General features: G+C 35.6%; 1 protein-coding gene across 1 annotated transcript in view; it reads left to right on the forward strand.

Annotated features, from left to right (window-relative positions):
• Positions 1-1,183: 1,183 nt before the first annotated feature.
• LOC124430051 (lachesin) overlaps positions 1,184-14,711 on the forward strand; it is a 138,332-nt gene continuing 124,804 nt past the window's right edge. Inside the window, exon 1 of the mRNA XM_046976070.1 lies at positions 1,184-1,451. Coding sequence (XP_046832026.1) covers positions 1,361-1,451 — 91 coding nt within the window. The 5' untranslated portion in view covers positions 1,184-1,360. The remainder of the gene's footprint in view (positions 1,452-14,711) is intronic.

Here is a 14,711-nt window from a genome sequence, read left to right on the forward strand (position 1 = left end):
TCTTTCCGCGCACCTCACGCTTTTCTTTCTTCGTTTCCTTTTTTTTTTTTTTTTTTTTAGTCTTTTCCTTCTCTTTCTGTCCCTTCTTCCTTCCCTCTCTCTCTCTCTCTCTCTCTCTGTCTCTGTCTTTCGTATACAAGAAAACACATTTACGCGTTTCTTTTCTAGTCGACTCGACTGAAAATATAATATATAGATATAAAAATACGTCACGTTGAATAAGAGAAATCATTGCGCTTGAAATACAGCATATCCTTTAAAAATTTTAAATGATTAAAAGGTAAAATGCGATAAGTTTAATCATTCGCTTAATGCGTAAAACAATGAAAATTTGTAAAGGGAAAAGAAATATATTAACGATCCTAAATTCAGATTAATTAATAACTTTGTGGATGGGATAAAAATGAAGTAATATTGTGAGAAAATATAGATTGACTTTAAGAATTTAATAAATTTTGTTTGATTGGATTTATTGGATGCTACGCTTTCTCGACAAGCGCAGATAAACGATTGATTCTTCCTCCTTTCAAGATTATGCGAGCGATCGTACGTAATCCTCGATTTATCATCAATATGCCGAGTCGTAACGAGGAGTTTCTTTTTTTTTTTTTTTTTTTTTTTACTGAAGTCATTTTGATAACAAAAACTTTGCGTAATATTTAATCATTCGTAAATAAGCACTCGCGTAAGATATTTATCGAATCATCGTTTTAACCGATAATATTATAAAACTCGTTTCGACCGCGAATTGGAATTTTGAATTGATCGATACACCTATACCATTTTGGTTTCAGTTCCTCCTGGTGTCGTGACGCATTTCATCACGTGTCACGTTTATTCATGGTGCACGCACCATGGCGTACGCACCATGGCGCACGCGCGTCATCGAAAATTGTCAGCGTTATCGATATATCGATATTACTTCGTTGTCTGTGCATTAAAGTGTGACGCAGTTTAATATATTCTTTATTTTTCTTTTTTTTTTTTTTTTATCTACCTTTCAACATCCGTTTTGTTCTTACCGTATCGTTATGAACAAATATTATATATTTAATCACTTTGGAATTGTAAAATGATTCGTGAAATAATTGTCATATCTCAAAGTTGATCGATATCACGGAGGACAGGCAGAAAAATCTCAAGTTCCCGTCGTGACTCTCTCTCTGTAAATGATAGGAAAGAGAGTGGCACGTGGAGAGCGAACAGGACGCATGCGTGCGGTGTTGCTCCTGCAGGACTCCGTACTATGAGTCAGTCTGCATCTGGACTCCGGTTCGCGTAGATTTTATACTACTTGTACGTGGTTACGTGATTAAGAAGACGTTATCTCGGATTTTTCTTTTTTGGACAAACGACAACTATGACAATAATGACTTCCATTTTTGGTGCTTGGAACGTATTGCAGTTCATCCTTTTTATCTGTGCCATTCTTCTTATTCATTCTTCGGAAGGTAAGTGGATATTTTGAAGGAGTAATTTAAGGAAAGAAAAAAGAAGAAAAAAAAAAAAAGAGACAAACTATATAACTCGATCGATTTCTGAGGTAACGTCGTTCATATTTTCGACTCGAGTAAATTGTTTAACGCTATACGTAATACCTATACATAAATTCTCTTCAGTGAGATTCTTGTGAAATTCTTGTTAAATTCCTGTACAATTCCTAATCGTCTTGCCGTACATAATTTTGCGAACAATTTGAGAAACGTCAAGAACTTTTAAGTTTCCCTTCCCCTTAAACCTTCCAGCAATGCCCTTTTTTCTTTAGTAGAAAGTTCCTATATGCCAGTCGTGTTTTACAATTAACTAAATCCCGCGTAAATCATAAGCGCGATCAATAATTTACATATTAGGTGTTTACTGTGTTGAAATTAAAGAGAAAAAAAAGAAAGAAAGAAAGAAAGAAAGAAAGAAAGAAAGAAAAAAAAAAAAGAAAAGGAAAGGTCCCTCAGGAAGAATTTTATTTTCGCGATACGACGAATGGTATAGAAAAATTTTCATGAACACGAACGTTCGAGATATTAAAAAGATAAATCCACGATGGATATATTTCTTGTCATTAAAACAGTAATATTTCTCAACTGCAATGATCTTTAATCTTAGATCTTCGTATAGACGTAGTCGCCACACTATCCTCGTTATCCTCGAAGTGCTGGCAGAAGAAAAATTCAGGTTTCCGTCGTTAGATGCTCCGTCAATCTTCGGGATTGCCTGCGATTTCTCCTGGGAGGATGTTCCCTCGAGAGAATCACTGGCCGTTGCTAGACAAGCCACCGGCGAGTGACTTCGATAGAGAAGCTGTCGAGATGAACGAAATTTAGAAAATATTGCTTTTCGACATCTCTCTCTCTCTCTCTCTCTCTCTCTCTTTCTCAATCTCATTCTCTATCTTTCTTTCGTTATTCCTCTTTCGAATACCTCACTCCTTTCGATGGACTGATAATCATTTTATTTTTTTTTATTCCGCGTGTTCGTCTATTTGACATAATTTGTTCTATATCACGATAAAGAGAGAGAGGAAGAGAGAGAGAAAGAGAAAAAGAAAGAGACAGAGAGAGAGAGAGATAGAGAGAGAGCTTTTCATCGAGAGCCTTTCATTGAAAGCTTTTCAAAGTGTAAAATCACTGTCCGGACAAACTTCCCGAGCTTCGGTTTCTATTTCGAGCGTAGTTGCAAAGTGTCCGTAGCAACGAAACTTGGGAAATGCTCAGTGTAACTAGATAGTGTCGTACAAACGCCCGAGGTTCTAAGAAAACATAGAATAGGTTGGCTGAGATTAGTCCTAAGAGATAGGGAAGGGATAGAAGGGGGGTAGAGAGCGGGGCGGGGCGGGGCTGAGGTAAGGTAGGTAGGAGAAAGTTACAAGCTTTCGTTTTAATGACTTTCGAATTTCTGTCTTTGTCTCTCTCTCTATTTCTCTCATTCTTTCTTAACGCCCTTTTAGCATTGATAATCAACTAAATCTGATAAAATCAGAGAAAGAACAGAGTGCTTGTAAATTCATAAGCATCGTAAGTACTAACTTCGTCATTTGTATGACAAAAAGATTGTACCAGGAAGACTCGTGGAGGTCTCTTAAAGCTCCGTAGCTCCTGTTAAAGGAAGCATAAAAAGTGTGGGAAAGGTGGAAGCCAGGGAAACGTGGGATGTCTATCGCATGACGAAGTAGTCAAAGGTAGCTTCTAACGTTGTCTCATGCACAGGTCCTACTGCTAATTATTCGCGGGCACGCGAATGAGAGAAATACCTTTCTCTTTCTCTTTCTAGTTTTACGGTAGATAGGTAGGTAGTTAGATAGGTTGGTAGATATATTTAACACATGTTGCAAGGCACGCAATGTTATACAACTCTGAGTAATTTCCATTATGCGATGCTCCTATGTTATGCAAATGGAGAGACGCGTGTCTGTACAGATGAAACCTTATAACTTGTACGATGCTCGGACCTTTCCTCCTTCGAAGCGAAACATTCTGAATCCTTAACACTTTCTCTTCGGGCTTGTAAAATCGGTACTGTGGCTACCCTCTTCAACATTGTCGAAAATTCAGCGTTAGAAGTTGATACCAACTAACGCTTCCAAAACCATTCGCAGCCCAGACTTACTCCAGCCTATCCCTTTATTTTGTCTCATGTAAAGCGAAATCTTGATGATGAATGGCTACAATTATCTCTCTCTCTCTCTCTCTCTTTTTCTTTCTTTCATTCGCTAAATCTTCATTTTATTTCGAACGAAGAATCATCTGGCAGGATGATTTAAAAGAAAAAGAAAAAGAAAAAGAAAAAGAAGAAGAAAGAGAGAGAGAGAGAGAAAGTAAGATCGGACGAAGTTTGTTGAGTTGATATTTATGTTCACTCTATATGCTATAATCTATAGTGTATACAAGAGGAAATAAAAGAATTATGTATAAAAAAAGATGAAAGAAAAAAAAAAAAAGAAAAAGAATTGAAAATGAAAATGGCCATACTCTAACATCATCTCTTTGGTTATAAAATCTCGGCGTTAATTTGACTGAAATCCACTAAATCTCCGGAGTCATTTGCACAAAGTGTGCTTTCGCCTTTATGAAAACTTAACGCAATAATGCGCTGAGTAAATAGCTTTCAAAGCCACGATATTTACCACCGACGGAGTAGGTGAAACGACGCTTAACGACGAATTCAAATTTCATGAAAGCTTATCTGCGCTCCTTGATTTTATGAGCTTCCTTCCTTTTTTTAAACCACGGAAGCCGGGCCATCGTCATTTTATCGACCATTTGCAGAAAGCTCTTTTTCGAATGTAATAGGTATATATGTTGGTAGAATACTTACGTATACATATATATATATATATATACAAAAGTTCATGGTGGTACCGAACTCGAAACGATCGATGCTTTATTAACATTTTAAAGCAATTGATCCGAACGTATGTCTAGACGCATAATTTCCCTTTCATAATCCGACAATTATTTATATCAATTCAAATGAAAATATTTATTCCTTGTTCGAAAAGAAAAAAAGAAAAGAAGAATTGATTCCTTTATCCTAACGATGTTAAATCGATAATTTATTAAAATATACAAGTGAAATGTGCTTTTTAATATTGATTTAAGTAGACCATTAGATTTTTCATTTTTCTGCATCATCATAACGCAATACGTTAGGAAAGTTAATCTAACGAAACTTACTCGTTTCTTCGAGTAAGTCTCTCATTTGCTTTTCTATAAATCGTTTTGATGTCAACAAGCAAAGAGGAAATGAAGTTTATGAACTTTTTGCAACGCTCTGAGAGAGCGTGAGCATTGAAACCAACTCATTCGACGAAATTATTATCAATGTACACACCTAGGCAGAGAATTCTGTGAAATCGAGCAATCGTTGAAGTTAAATTGGCTCGCTAATTAATATCGATCCAGCCACGCGTCCGATTGAAGATCGGTTTGCCTTCTTCTCTCTCTCTCTCTCTCTCTCTCTCTCTCTATTTCTCTCTCTCTCTCTCTCTCTCTCTCTCTCTTTCTCTCTTTCTATCTCTTTTTCTTGCTAGCTAGATTGACTATGTTGGTGCTTTCATTTGAAATCTTTCTATACGTCTTACGTTAGTAGTTATTTATAATTTTTTAAAGCACAAATTCGCCTGAAATATTTACTCAATCCTTTCTGTAAATTAGATTTTTAACGAAGTATATAATGGATAAAATATTACTCAAAAGAGGATAAGAAATATGGAGGGAAAATTAAAAAAAATTATAATACATAAAGCTATTCCAATGGTATTTGCGATTATTCCAGAAATTAATCGTAGTATTTAATTTTCATTCGTATAATATTTAGTTAGTTTTTCTTTATTGATTTTTAAAATAAAAAAAAAAAAAAAAAAAAAAAAAAAAAAAAAAAAAAATAATATATTAATGTGAAATAATAAATAATTTCGTGATACTACGTTCAAGTTTCGTTGAAATGTATTCAACTAAAAATTCTTATATATTTAAAGATATTTCAAATGTAAATATTGAAGCATTTAATGTATCATATAATAAATGTATCATTAAAACAAATATATCTTTTATATACGTATATGTGAGACAATGTATTAATGACAAATGATGACGAAGCAAGGATCTTTGCTGGTGAAAGGTTGAAAGCGAGAACGTGAACGTAACCCACGAAGCGGAAGGACGAGAACGACGCGACGGAAGGGCTATCGCTCGGAGGCTCCTATTCGGTGTGCATCGGCCGACCGCAAAGTGTAAAACGTCAGCTGCAAGCGTTGTTTTGCGCGCGATCAGATTGCCGACACGGCCGCAACCAAGCTGCATCTCGCATCCTTCCTGCTTCTCTCTCTCTCTCTCTCTTTCTCTCTCTCTCTCTCTCTCTCTTTCTCTCTCTTTTCTCAAGCTCTAGTGCGTTTCCATGCAACGCCACTTGCACAATTTGTAAAGTGTCTTTCGCAAAGAACACCCGTTATATTTGAAGAACAAGACATGAAAGGAGTTAACGACATTCTCAAAGTTTTTCCATTTTGTCTATCCATCAACTCAAACTCCAACAAACTCATTTCACTGACCTTTGATATAAGGGGGATCGATGTAAACGACGTCTGCGTCTTTTTTTTTTTTTATCTAACAAACGAATAAGAATGGACACGCCCTTTTTACGAAATAATAGTAAGTAAGTATCATACTATATGGTAGAGTGATAGCACACGCGTGACACGATTGAAGATGATGATGATGAAGAAAAGGGGAATAGGATTCTCGATTTTTGTTTCGTTAGTGCCGGAAGCGGATGCCATTTCGTCTCGTATTTCTTCGTCCATTGTTATTTCAACACGAAATACATACTTACTAGGGCCCGTGAATTCAGTTCTAGTATACGAAAGTCATCGTAAAGAAAATTTCAGGAGGGGGTGTGTCTGTCGATAAATATACTATCTCTCGTCTTTCTTTGCTTTCATTCGATAAACAACAGTTAATAGTTCTCGTACAGATCAAAAAGAGAGGAAAAAAAAGAGAAGGTAATAAGAGATAGAAAGAGAAAAAGAGAGAGAGAGAGAGAGAAGTTTATTAAGACAAATGAATAGAATGGAAAGAATATTACGAGCTAAAGATATAATTTAGCTAATTGATATTAAAATGAAAATTACATTAGGTACATCGAAATCAAAGCTCATTAATCTCAAGAAAGTTTTATCTCTCTCGTTTTCTTCCTTTCAAAAAGAGACTCGCACATATAATTCTCGTTTGAAGATTCAAGATATAAGAGACTATTTTAGTTAATAAAAAACTTAAAATCCATAAAGTCGTTCCTAAGAGCATATATTTTTTTCATGATTCTATATGAAGATAATAAAATATATTTTTACATTTTTAACGGAATTTTTAAAAAGATCTCCTAAATAATGCAAATTATAGATAAAATAGATAACGGTATATTCATAACACGATATTTTCTACTTCTCAGTGAATATCAGCTGTTGCAAGAGATATGATTCAACAGTAAATCATTTTACGAATAAATCAAACGGGAAGGGTTTAATAGACAATGTAACTTTCTTAACGCGACAGGCAACAAATTAATTATGAATAAGCAAATAATGAAACTATTAAAATATTAAATAAGTAGTGGAAGAGAGAAAGAGAGAGAGAGAGAGAGAGAGAGAGAGAGAAAGTGAATGAATTCAAATAATTCGTTGAAGGAGCCGGTTACGCGAAAAGCGCAAGTATCATCGCCACTTTTCTCGAGTCGAGTACCTTTTACCCTCGCCTACCCTCAAGTTTCCGCTAAAGGAAAATCTTGATGCTGTCGAAAGCGAGGGCGTCAAGTGCTAATGTCGTCTCTCGTTGAAACAAGAAAGATACCTTGGGAAGTTTAAAGCGAAGCAACGAGTAAGTATATCCGCGTCTCTTAGAAAACAGTTGGTCGTTTTTAACTTTCATTTGCTTTATTTGCGCGAAAATATTTCAACATATATATATATATATATATATATATATATATATATATATAATTTCATTTCTTAATCAAAACCATAATTTCGAACCTCAATTTCGAATAGCAACGAAATTTTCATTAAAATTATACAAACTGAATATTCATTAATATGGCGAAGATGTGATTTTCCTATATTACACGAAGATAATGGGATCATAATAAGAACAACGATGACTTGAAAGATGATGAAGGGATTAGAATAGGAGAGGGAAGAGGGCAATGCAGCACGACATGTGTGACTACTGTTTCGCAATGACAAGCGTTCAAAGTTTCCTCTGTAACACGTGACATAGCTATGTAACTGTGGCAGCCGTATTCATTATGAATCTCTCTCTCTCTCTCTCTCTCTCTCTCTCTCTCTCTCTCTGTCTCTGAGTCTCTGTCTCTCTCGTTCCTTCTCTGTCTTAGATGGTGATGTAAGAGGGTGAGTAGCGCATAGAGGTGGGAGGAAATTGCGTTCCATGTCCCCGTACGCTCCAATACTTCAAGAAGTGTCTCCACATTATTACATGACGCATTTAGAACGAATAGGTGTTAACGGGACATTCTAGAAATTAACATCGATGCATCAGATCTCTCTACGGGAATCCTTTCTCAGACATTTGGTATGCTTCAACAAAACGTGACTACGACAATAGCTTGTCTAGCGATTCGGAGATTTATTGCATAAAATTTTTCAAAGGATATTCTATTTTCCCGCTCCTCCCCTCCCTCCACCCTCTCTCCCACTTCATACTAACATACGAGAGTATTCGTCGAATTATTCGTGTTAAAGCGAAACTCTCTTTCTTCGAGATTCCTTACATCATTCCATTCCTCAACAGGTTTCCCTCTTGAGAAAGAAGAATTTATTCGACGATCGATATTTCCTAGCTATTGATATATTGCTTTTATTATGACTTAAGACTCCCAAAGGTACAATTGAATCGTTCTATCCTTATAAGATGAACGATATATTTTTATTTTAAATCATATTTCAACTGTTATACGAATAGAGATTATATTATATTTAAAAGAAAAAAGAAATAAGAAAAAAAAAAAAAAGAAAGGAAAAAAAAAGAAGAAAAACACAAGAAGAAAATTAATAATAAACGTATTCAAGTGTCACATACGATTTTGCTTTACGAATATTTGTATTTGTATTTTCATTTTATAAAACATTTAATTCATATAAAAAAAAAAAAAAAAAAAAAAAAAAAAAAAAGAACGAGCAAATATATCTGCCGACGATTAATCTGAAACAAAGGAAGAAAAAAGAATAAAAAAAAAAAAAAAAAAAAAAAGAGAAAAAAAAAACAAAAAGTCGATAGGTAGGTAAACGAAGAGAATTTATACAATTCCTTCCACATCGACGCGTGTCACAGAGTCATCGATTTCGACATGTTATCTTATTCGGTGGCAGTCACATCGATCGCCATCATAACGTGGCAACAAAACAAAACTAAAACAGTTGCTTTATACAAGGGATCAAACGGATTCCTTTGACTTTTCCCTTTTGTAATCCACAGTTAACATTCCAAGAAAATAATCGATACGAGCGATGCAATAAGTTACTGCAATGAGGAAACTTACAAAGACAAATAGTAAACGTCTATATAATAGTTTAAAGAAAAGTATTAAAAATCATGGATTATTTAAATAAATATGCATCAATCAATTTTTCCCCGTTCGTAAATCGCATTGTCACTTACAAAGTATTTCAAAGACTTTATAGAACATTTAATACTGAATGTCTTAGAATAAAACGATTTAACTACAAATAATGTTAGAAGATACTAAAACGTTCGTTGGCAAGCGTGCATACTTACGCTTATGTCTTATGCAACATCATCCCTACTCTATCTCTTTTCCCTCTTTCCCTTCCTATCCCTTCACCCCTCTACCCCAAGTATCACGGAATTCCTTTGGCGAATACGATCTCGTAAGGTCTTTCCAAACATCCGAACATCCTGTCCGGTCATCCCACCCACTTCCATTCTTCCCTCCGAGCAAAACGGATCGGTCCTCTGCATTTCCCCTTTTCTTTCACGAAAGCAGCGAGCGGTATAAATCTATTACAGTCGCGACGACATTCTCGTGGAAACGGTGCTATGGGATGGTACGTGGAAAGAAAGGAGAAAGGAGGAGACGGAGAAAGGGGTAGAATGAGAGGAGGAGTATGAGGATGAGGATGAGGATGAGGAAGAGGGCCAGGAACACGATAGGTCGGAGAAAAAGAGACGGATATAACGCGGTGAAGCGTAAGAGGTGGATAGGAGGGTAAGGTCTCGGCTTCCCATGTTGGCTGTTGTTCAAATGGTCTATCCGACAATAAAGAGCGATGCACGTCTTTCCGTTGAAATCCTCTGCTTTCGCGAGATTCAAACGCGCAACCTCGAAATCGTGAGCTTCGGAGAATGTAAAAGGAAAAGGAAGGAGAAGAAAATCTTTCGATACGGAACTATGAGTAGTCTTTCTCTCTCTCTCTCTCTCTCTTTTTCTTTCTTTTTCACTCTTTTTCTCGGTCACAACACAACAACGTTCTTATCCCTATCTCGTACGCGTAGTCCCTGTTGTCTTACCTTCCTCTTCTAACCTCTTTCTTTCTTCCTCTTCTCTTTTTTCTTCCTCCTCTTCTTCCTCTTCTCGTTCTCCTTCTTATTCTTCTTTTGTCTCGTGGCCAGTCGAAACAAGAGATGTGTTTGTATTTGGACCCAGGCCAGATAATCCATGGCAATAAATTTTTGTGTGTACAGTACTATGCGATTGGTTTTATCTCTTTCACCCGGAGCATGGTATACTTAACCCGTTAGCCCCGATCGGGTAGTTGGGGAGGACGATAGATTTTCCGGAAGGAAAGACACGAGCGTGAAACGAAGTGTGGGTGTGCTAGGTAGACCGACCTGTGAGTTTCGTATACTTGAGAACGTTATTTAGAAACGATTAACTTAGCAAATACGTATGGGCCATCGATCCCAAAGATTTTTCAAATCCTCGACGCTCTTATTTTTTTCTCCATCTTTTTGTCTTTTTTCTTTTTCTTTTTTCCTTTTTTTATTTTTCTCGTTTTTCCTTTTCCTCTTTTCTTCTTTCTTTCGTTTTTTTTTTGCTGCTTTTTCTTTCCTTTTTTTCCTTTTTTTTTTTCTTTTTTTTTTTTAACATGCTTTCAACCAGAAATTTTAGAACGAGTTCGATTATTCGATTAACCCTTTAGCTATTATACGCCACTACAATGGTTTTTTCGCTGAGTCATTTTTTGGGATGACGAAGCGCCACTATAGGAATTTTCCTCTGTTTGATATTTTCTTTTTCTTTTTCTTTCTTTTTTCTTTTTTTTTCTTTTTTTTTTTTAACGAAGATCCATTATAGCGGTTTCGGTTCGTTTTCTTGCTTTCGAAAGTCGCATAAGTATGTTGCCTGAGAGATGTGAAAATTATGATTGTTTCCAATTTCGTAAAAGGAAAAATATAACGACATTATAACTAGTACCAATGTTACTTTGTAATAATAACGCAGATACGGCTAAATGCATAGTTGAAAATATCGAAACGTCAGATCACGGTAATTTCATTTAACATGCACTTCGCGATAAGGGCAATTTGATAAAGACGATACACGATCAGTTTAGCCGTAGCCGAAGGTTTGAAGTAGGTACATTTTTCTTTTCTTTTCTTTTCTTTTTTTTTTTCAAAAGAAAAAAAAGTCAATCGATAATAAAGTGTACATTCAGTGATCCTGAAGGGAGAATAAAATTAAACGAAAATAATTACTCGATGTAGAACGTAGAAATACTTCATGCTAGTTCTCATAACCGTCTGCTTTCGTAAGCTTCCCTCTGTCCGAAAGGGTTTAACCAGCATAGTGTTTTAAGCAAATCCCCCTCCGTTCTACCTCAATGTGGTTCCGCACGGTACGTTGGGCCAAACAACGCTATGGCGATAAGCAGCGACGCGACGATACCATGGCATGGCGCGAGAATACGAATAATCCGGGCGAATGGTATTACACGATTATATTACATCTTATACGCGCATGCTCATAAATAATACGATTTTCTCAAACCCCCATTCCAAGTCGTCTCTCATCTCTACCATTTTGAAAATTACGGCTACTCTTGGTGATGAAACGTTTCTTTTTCTTTTCTTCTTTCTTCCTTTTTTGGTTTTTTTTTTTTTTATCTCTTTCTTTTTTTTCCCCTTTTAACAAAAACAATGTCGATTATTAAATCGTAAAAAAAAGGTTTACTGCAAAAGGAGCGAGGGTACTATGTTTCAGAGAATTTCGTATTATCCACGAAAGAGCCATACTCGAAAACTATCGAGACGTTTTACGAATGCTATTACGCATCTCTCTGGTCGAAATCGAAATAGAAAGGAAGAGAGAGAGAGAGAGAGAGAGAGAGAGAGAGAGAGAGAGAGAGAGAGAGACAAAGGGAAAGAGAAAATGAACATTCGAAGCACAAGTACTATGTGACGAGAGAGTGGAAGAGGAAGCAAGTTTCGTTTTGTGAGTGTAGATTTTTGGACGATAAACGAATTAGGAGTTTATTCCCACAGATAGTTACTTCTCTCGTACAACATACGAATACGTAGATAGCTAAATAAGACTGTATACGATTTTGTGCTCGCTGACGGAATTGTTTTCTAATTCTATTGGAATTATTATTTTTCTTATATATATATATATATATATATATATATTTTTTTTTTTTTCGTTTAAGTCAATCTATCGACTAATATTTAAGTAACACATGTAATCTTATATTTTTTTATCATTGAAATGAAAGAGAAAATAATATGAAAGAGTTTTCAATGATTTTACATGATAATCGAAATGATGTATAATTCCTGTTACGACGATAACAAATTTTGAGAAAAATGATTAAATATATATATATATATATAAAAAATAATTTGTTTATCTATTGTTATCGTAATATATGATTTTATAATAACAAACAATAAATTGCAATAACCATTTATTTTTGAAAACCATTAAAATATATTGTCCAAAGATAATCTTCGATCGATAGTTGATGCAACTAGACTTTATATAACTTTTATTTCATGATGTATTTTTCCAGACTTTTCCAGAAATACTTGAAACATTAAGTTTGCATAAACTTTCGTCACTGTCGAAGTCACTATTTCGATAAAAATAAAAACAAGAAAGAAAAAAAAAGGGAGAAAGAAAAAGGAAGAAAAGAGTAAGAAAAACAAAAGAACAAAAAATAAAGAAAAAAAAAAAAAAAAAAAAAAAAAAAAAGAAAGATAGAAAGAAGAGTAAACACTGTGACAAAAGATAAGAGAAAAAAATTTGTCTACCACTAAACGTCGAACATTTCTTTTTTTATACTTTAAGAGCTTCGGTAAAGTCAAAATCGTCGTGGCAGATGCGTCGCATAAAATCGTTGGATGTATTTCAAGGAGCTTTTGTGGATGGGAAAAGGGATTGAAATCGGGTGATGGGGGGAAATAGGAGGGGGAAGGGGGAGGGGGACGAGGAAAAGGAAAACCAAACTTTCAAGTCAACTCTTCGATGTAACGATTTCACGAGAGAGGGTTATCGTGCATCTTTCTCTCCACCCCCCGCCCACCACTCCACCCCCTACCTCTTTACATCGTTATTCCACGAGATTTCGCATAAGAGTATGATTTTCTCTTCTCTTATTCTTCTCTATTCTTTCTTGTTTCTCTTTCATCACTATCGACGGTTAGAATCGTGGCATGGCGTGGCATGGCGTGGCATTGTTCGTTCACTCATTCACCGGTTCGTGTCGTGTTATTGCGAGATGCTTAAATCGTGATAGATTTTGTCGCAGAGATATTCGCCAGCTAGTTGGCTACCATCCAGTCTCGTTCCCGTTTTAATGCTTTCATCGTTCTAACGGAGATTGTAAAGGAGAATTGGTGAAACATCGCTACTCGTGTCGATGACCTCTAACGTTGATTTTTAATAATCAAATGTTCGACGGATGTAAAGAAAAAAAAAGAAAAAAAAAAAATAAAAAGAAAAGAAAAAAAAAGAAAAAAGAAAAAAGAAGAACCAATCGATTTTTTTTATTACTTTCGTATGATTTTCTCTGACACGTAACCTCTTAAAATAATGAAAATATAATTTTACCAATAAATATAAAATGTCTAGGAACTTTATAAAATTATCCATGTATCTTGTTTCCAATCGATCGAGAAACCTATTCGATACGATTTATAAAGTCCGATGGAACTGCTTGATTCGATCGTAGTACACTAGTTATACCTTCAATGAAGCACGAGTTCGAAGATAGGGGGGAAAAAAAAAAAGAAAAAGGATGGGGAAGAGAAAAAGAAAGAAAAAAGAGAAAAAAGAAAAAATAGGGAAAAAGAAGAAGAAAAAGATCGAGCCAGACGGAATGAAAGGAACGAGTCGCGGAATCGTGCACGTATCGCGAGATTTCTAGTTTCCTTCCGTTCTTTGGAAAAACAGTTGACATCTGGACACGCACGTGTCTCGGAAAATGCCTTTCACGTTTTCTCTCTCTCTCTCTCTCTCTCTCTCTCTCTCTCTCTATGTGTGTGTGTTTCTGTCTCTTTCTTCTCTCTCCCCTCGTTCTCACCATTATTATTTTACTGTTCGACAGGCAGTATCGACGTACACGTACTCTGTACGTGAGAGAAACCCTTTTACGTTCACGGTGCTTTCACGATGCTTTTACTCGATTTAAGCTCACCCTCACCTCTTTTTCTTTCTCTATCTATATCTTTTTTGTCTCTCTCTCTCTCTCTCTCTCTCTATCTCTCTCTCCCCCTCCCTCTCTCTCTCCTCCTCCCCCTCTCTCTCTCTTTCTTTCTTTCTTTCTTTATGCTTTTACCTGCTCTACCATGGTTCACCACTAACGCATGTTACCGTTGTCCACCAAAGCGAACATTCAGCGACAATAATGCCCAAGGACAAATCATTTTACTCAAGCGTCATTATCGTTGAATACCGATAGATAAACATTCCCTGATACGTTCCTGACATTGTCATCTTTCTTCTTTTATATTCATGTTTTCATAGAATTTCAACATTCAATAAGAAGCTTTCCACTTTGACGAAATTGAATTCCGAATCGATTTGATCTTCGAAAAGAATTGGCCAGAATAAGACCAAGATCAAGGCCAATTTCAATTACAAGCGTATATTTAACGATAAGGTGATTTCCCATGAGAAAGAGTTTACGATTAAACGAAAAAATCTGTCTGTAATAAGTATAATAAATCTGTCTTTAATAACGAAAACAT

The sequence above is a fragment of the Vespa crabro genome, chromosome 17 (assembly GCF_910589235.1).
Source record: "Vespa crabro chromosome 17, iyVesCrab1.2, whole genome shotgun sequence".
Taxonomy (NCBI): Eukaryota; Metazoa; Arthropoda; class Insecta; order Hymenoptera; family Vespidae; genus Vespa; species Vespa crabro.